This window comes from Zingiber officinale, chromosome 8A, assembly GCF_018446385.1.
Source record: "Zingiber officinale cultivar Zhangliang chromosome 8A, Zo_v1.1, whole genome shotgun sequence".
Taxonomy (NCBI): domain Eukaryota; kingdom Viridiplantae; phylum Streptophyta; class Magnoliopsida; order Zingiberales; family Zingiberaceae; genus Zingiber; species Zingiber officinale.
The window spans coordinates 45822385-45829063 of NC_056000.1; the positions used below are offsets into that span (position 1 = coordinate 45822385).

General features: G+C 37.6%; 1 protein-coding gene across 1 annotated transcript; it reads right to left on the reverse strand.

Moving 5' to 3' along the window:
* Positions 1 to 2509: 2509 nt before the first annotated feature.
* On the reverse strand, positions 2510 to 4735 carry LOC122008788 (inactive beta-amylase 9-like). Its single transcript, XM_042564629.1, has 3 exons — positions 4354 to 4735; positions 3698 to 4171; positions 2510 to 3620 (listed from the first exon to the last, which is right to left on the reverse strand). Exons 1-3 carry the CDS (start codon positions 4603 to 4605, stop codon positions 2736 to 2738), a joined length of 1611 nt encoding a protein of 536 aa, XP_042420563.1. The 5' UTR covers positions 4606 to 4735; the 3' UTR covers positions 2510 to 2735.
* Between the last annotated feature and the right edge of the window lie 1944 nt (positions 4736 to 6679).

Consider the following 6679-nt stretch of genomic DNA (forward strand, 5'->3'; position numbering starts at 1 on the left):
AGACTATTACACTCCTAAAAACCTCTTAAACATGATCTTGTCTTCAAACCTAGATTTCACATCCTAATTGAGATATATATGTATTTTTTGAAATCTTCACATGTGATAATTTGATACAAACTCATTAAATAACCTAAGTATGTCATACTTACTCACTAATACTACCAAAGGGTTTCTAACACTCCATAATTCATACTATATCAAGTTTTTAAAATTCTGAACATATAAGGTTATTAAGAAGTTTAGATCAAAACTTGTTAATGGTTTTAGGACTTCAAAATAATTTCAAATCAAAACTATTATATTCTTACGAGCTTCCTTGACAATGTCCTAAGACCTATATTCCACCTTTTTCTTATCACAACCTATATTCTATAGTTCAAATTGAGAGATATGAGTTTTTAAATTTTAAAAGTCCATAAGTTGTGATTCAAATTTATCTCATAAGTAAATTAGGAAGATTTTTTTTAGATTAGTCAAGGAATCACATATTCTGACCCAAACTATAAGTTAGGAGATGATAAATTCAAAGAGAGATTGCAACCAATTGTGGTTGGATCACGGCCATAATTCGACTGCAATTGCAAGTGGTTCATCCTTTGGTCTATTTTTTTTAGACCAAGAGATCTGACCTCTAAAAAACTCATTAAATTCTAAATTCAGATCAATTCGAGTCAACCCAAACCCAACATAAAAATCTAAAATCCGAACATCCTCTAACTCAAACCTGACCTGAACCTGAAAACCCCAACTCAAATCCAATAATTTTTTAGTAAACTCAAGTCGGAATAACGAGTCGAGTTCATTTTTGACACCCCTAATATCAATCTTGATTTTTTTTTCTATTTTTATTGCATTGATGTTTTAGTTGTTGGCCGAGACTAGGGATGATAATGAGACAAGGTAGGAACAAGTTTGTCATCCCATCCCTAAAGTAAATCACTATCTTCATCCTCGTCCCATTCCTATCTCTAACCTAATCAAAAAATCCTCATCCCCTAATCCATTGGGATTAAACTCCCATCCCCGCCACAGAGATGACAATGGGGTGGGGATGGGGGCAGACGAGAATTTTAAAAATTTCTTGAATCTAAATTTGAACTTGATAATGTCTCCCATAATCCGTCCTGTTTTAAATTTTTCCTAGAGATATCGAAATCAGTGGGAAAAAAATATTATCCCTAGTGAAGACGGAGCCAAGGAGGGTCGATGGAGATCGACATCACCTTAATATTTTTTTAGTAGATGTAAGAGATGTAAGAGAATAAAAAAATGTGATTTGATGACAGTCCCCTCTCTTAAGACCATCTCCAATCCACATTATCAAATTTGATGTAATTTTCATACTACAATGGTACAATTTAAGTATCAAATACTATTTTAACTTTAACCCATCCACATCATATCACACCAAAAAGAATATTCTTTAGAATATTCTATTATTCTTATTAATTTTTTATATGATAATTAATTATAATTAAAATATATTAAATAAAATTAAAACAATAATTTTAATAAATTAAATATTTACAAATATACATAATAAAATTTAAATATGCTATTAAATACACTTAATTTAAATTTATAATAAATAATAATTATACTTAATTATACTATAAATAAAGATAAAGAAAATAATAATTATTAATTAATTACATTTGATTTTATAATAATATAATAAAATTTTAAAAAAAATTCTCTCCATCACCAAATCTGGTGATGTGAATAGTGCAACATCCCTGTCTTGTTCAATATGAATTTTTTATTTTCGTCCCATCCGTGTATTATATCTTAATCAAAATAAATTTACAAATGACAAGAATTTTTTTTATTTTAAATTTTTTGCCTAAGACATAAAAATAACAAAATAATAAAATAAAATCATAACTATAGCCAACACAAAGTATAATTAAAATAGTTTATAGGTTTCTGAATTTCATAAGTCATAACAATCCAAATAATGAGGTAGACAAAGCAAAGAAGAGGTTTAGACTAATAATTAACAAAATTAAGATCAAATTTCATATTAAGTTAATCAAAAGATTTTTTTAAAAAAATATTTTTTAACCTCCCCACTATACAAAGGATTTGTAGAATTATAAATGAACTAACTATTTACGAGTATATTAGAATTCATTTATATTCATTAAGTGAATAAATTTGAGTAATTTATTAAAATAATATTTTTTTAAATATTTATAAAAAAAGGTTATCAATTGTTTTAATGTTTATAATAACAATACGAATTATTCATGAATAAACAAAGAATATATTAAAACGTACAAACAATCTTATAAAATCATAATCACATAAGATTAAAAATATAATAACATCCTACAATCAAACATGATCTAATTTAAAACTCACAAACTAATTTTTTTAATTGTTTTAATTAACACCCAGTATTCAACTTACCCAACTAATTAAGAGGTGATCGATCAGCCATTAGATTATGTCAATCATCATTTGCGCTGGGACTTAAACAAACTAAATTCAAACTTATAAAACAAAAATCAAAATCAAGTTTGAAACTTTATTTTAGGACAGACTTAGCTCCTGAATAGTACAAAGTCTATAAATGACGGAAAGGCAATTTCCATGAAATCCCATAAATAAAAGTTTAGGGCGTCTAGCAAGATCCATGGAAATTTAGTTCTACTGGTACAAATTTGTTCTTGGATATCTATGTTTTAACATATCGACATTACTCAATATAGATCATAATGATACACTTACTACACTGCCTGCATCTGCCGGTCTTTCTCCGCCACCGACTTCATCGGAAGAGACAACGTTTCCTCGTCGGTAGGAATGTCGTCGGGGTCCATCTCCGGCAGCGACATGCTCAAGATGAACTGCGTAAACAGGGGCCAATGCTCCGGCGAGAAGAACTCAGCACCCATCCTGTTATATGTGAATGAATCCAACCCTGAGATCTCGCCCATAATCTTCTCCTTAATCTTACTGAAGCCGACGGAGCCGACACCGACGATGGAAGAGTTCTCGCTGGAGATTCGCACCCCTTGCTTCTTGCATGCTCGGATGATCTGAGTTAGAAGTGACTCCGGGCTCGACCGCGCACCCTGCGGTTGCTCTGCGTCTGAGAGGTCGATGCCGGGGACGATCATGGCGCAGGAATGCTTCGCGAAGATCTCCGCCACCGCCTCGTACCCGTCTCTGCCTTCGGCGTTGTAGTATCCGGTCGTCAGCTGCGACGGCCGCGACCGGGTGTTGTGCCACCAGTGCACGAGCGGCACCTTGGCCGAGAGCGGAAAATCGCCGAACACCTTGGATGCGACGGAGAGAACGAGATCAGCGTGAGAGAGGAGCTTGCCGGAGTACCAAGAGAGGAAGAATTGGCCGTAAGGGGTTTCCCACGAACCGCCGTGATCCTTGAAGAAGGTGCCGGAGTCCGGTGAGCGGTCGTAGGCAGGGGCGTCGTGGGGACCGGAGAGGCCCCATAAGGGGCTGCCGGCTTCCTCGGCGCACCTTTTGAGATCAGCCATCATGTATTTATCGTAGCATTGGAATTCGCCCACACCGGTGGAAGACTTGCCGCCGGAAGACGGGAAAGAAGGATAGCGGAGCTCGCCGTTGGGCCCGAGACCGACGGTGATGTCCTGAGGACAAAGATTCGACTTTTATGGGTGTTCTTAATTAGATGAAAAAGGAAGAAAAGAGGAAGCTTTTTTGTTACAGTAATAGTGGAGTTCATTAAGTCGGTGAAGGCGACGCGGAAGCTCTGGAAGAATTCCTCGAAGGCTTCTAAAGGGGTCTTCCCGTCGAGGACGGGAAGCTCGTCGACGGCGAAGGAGAGACACTCGCGGTGGCGGCCGCCCGAGCGGTCAGTGAAGAGGATGTCGGGGTCGGCAGCGACGGCGCGCTCGACCAACTGGGGGAGTGGGAATTGAGGACGGCCGTGGGCGTGAAGGTGGAGGGATACGCGGAGGCGGAGGCCGGCATCGCGTGCCATGGCGGCAACGGCGAGGTAGGATGACCAGTCGCCGCCGGAGTTTGAGAAGACGCCCCATGAGATGGGTAGGTCGACGCCGTCGACGCCGAGGAGAGCGAGGGCGCGCATGCCGGCGGCGATGGCCTTCCCGTGGGTCACGACGTTGCCGGCGGAGACGGCGTCCAACGGCAGCCCGACGTAGAGCCGAGCCGGTTTCGCCTAAATCAAAAATTAGGAAAACCTTTTATCAGATTGTAAAACTATAAGAATCTTGCTTTTCTTTGCTTCAAAAATCTGACTTAGATCCGAATCACCGAAAGAAATCCCTAATTTCATAAAAGATGCAACTTTGAACTTGGAAGAAGAAGAAGTAAAAGAACTGAAGAAGAAATGAAAATTACCTCGTTTTTAGCCGTCGCCTTCGCAATTTCATGCACCACCGCCTCAGGCCGGCTAGATCCGTCGCAGGCCGCCCGCACGGCCCGGTTCCTCCACGCGCCACTTGCCGGGGGCTGAAACCGGACCCTCCTCGGTCCAATCCGCGGCGAATCCCGGAACCCCAGGGTTCGTGCCGGGATCGCGTCCGCCTTCGCCGCTGCCGTTGCCGTCGCCGTCGCAGCCACCGCTTGCTTCACCACCAAACCCAGCTCCATCTTCTCCGACGAACTTCCAACTGCGCTCGACGAAATCGAGAAGAAATCGCAAAGGGGATCGAGAAGGAGGAGAAGAGAATTGCGTTTTGAGTTCCAATGCTTCGGTCAGTTTTGGGGATTGTCCGAGGAGGAGGACGAGGTAATAAAATGAAGAGCCAACTTCGCTTTGCCCCCACTGAGTTTACAAATATCACTTTAATAGCACTCAACAACATAAAATTTTCAAGGGCAAAAATAAAAAAAGATGCTACTTTTTTTATTATTGTCAAAAAAAAGTGCATCGGGTGCATATCTGTAAATCATTCTAGATTTAGAAAAAATATTTAATTCTATTTAAAATTATCAAATTTATAATATTTTATTTGATCAGTGATGAGTCACCCATGAATCAAATTCAAATTGAATTTAAATCCAATCTGAATTATTTTTACAGAATTTTAATTTAATACGTTCAAATTAAAATCTAATAGCTCGAACATTGAATTTAAATTTAAATCACTATGATGAACAATTCGAATCGAATAATTTTATTTTGAATTGAATCAAAATTATTTATATTTTAAAATTTATAATTAAAATTTAATATTATATATATTTTTCCAACTCAAACTCAAATTAGATTAATCTGCGCCCGTATTATTCTACCCTACCAATTTATATTAAAATTAAATTAAATCATTACTCCATGGCGTAAACTGTCATAATCAAAATTATAGGAATTCAAGTGCAAAAAAACGAAGGAAATTTTGGTTTAAAATTTTGTCTGTCAAAAAGACATGGTGCAAAAAGTGGAAACGGTACTTATTTAGGTCCTGCCACGTGTCCAAGCTCATCCACAGAGCTCAAAGCTCATCCACAAATACACGCTTTGCTCGTTACCGATTTCCATGGGGCAACAACTCATTGTCTCCGATCCACTAGATCACGAAAAGTCCCTTTTGCCCTTGCGTTCCTTGTCTTAACATAAACTATAACGGCTGTTTATGGAATTTCACTCTTTTCGGATAAATCATGGGAGGTGGACGATACTGAAACCGCGGGCGGTTGGGGGGATACAGGATAAGACATGGGCCACCGACCACGAAGGGCAGCCAACGGAAGTCAGAATCAGTACAGAATCTTACACGTGGAAGTATAAGATTGGAAAATAAAAAAATAAAGAATTTAATCGGAGGAGGGAATCTGGTGGGGAAAGCATGGGGGGATGCGTACACGAGAGCCCGCCGTGCCTGCCTGATTGGACACGTCAGCCATGTACGCCATGACAAACGGCGGCTTGTGGCTGCTTGCGGATTTATTTTATTTTTAAAAATTTATTTGGATAAAAATCGTAAGGCCGCCCTTCATTATGTAAATCATCAAAAACGCTCTTTTTGTTTTTTTTAATATATATATATATATATATAAACCTAAGATATCCTACCAGATATTTTATTTTAAAAATATCTATAACCAGTGCTATTATAACTACTATAATTATATAAATTACTCAATAACTGATATATATCTAATATTATTATAGTATTATAATAACTATCCGATGACTGCTACAAGAGTTTTTAAATGATTTTAACTCATTTAAAATAATTTTAATAAAATTTAAATAATCTCAATTACGTAGTTAAAGAGTATTTGATATAATAGTATTTAAAGTTTATAGTTTATAATTTATAATTTAGTTATAATGATTTTAAAATAATTTTAATTAATTTAGAAAAGTATTTTAATATAATAATAATTTATGTATAGTAATTTTGATTAAAGTGAACTAATTCTACTTATTATATTAAATAACTACGGGTAATTGTTGGTGCAACATCCCTCAGGTCAAGGTTGACCTGGTTGACCAAGCTTAAGTCTTGGTTTGGGTTTCGATGTTTGACAATGCAAGGTTGATTGAAGAAGAGTCAAGTAGGTCAAGGATGACCGGATACTTGACTGGGAAGTCCTAGTGAGTGAAGCTAGGCAGGAGGAAAATCCTGGTGAGTGAAGCCAGGTGAAAGACCTAGTGAGTGAAGCTAGGCAATTGGGAAGTCCTAGTGAGTGAAGCTAGGCAGGAGGAAAATCCTGGTGA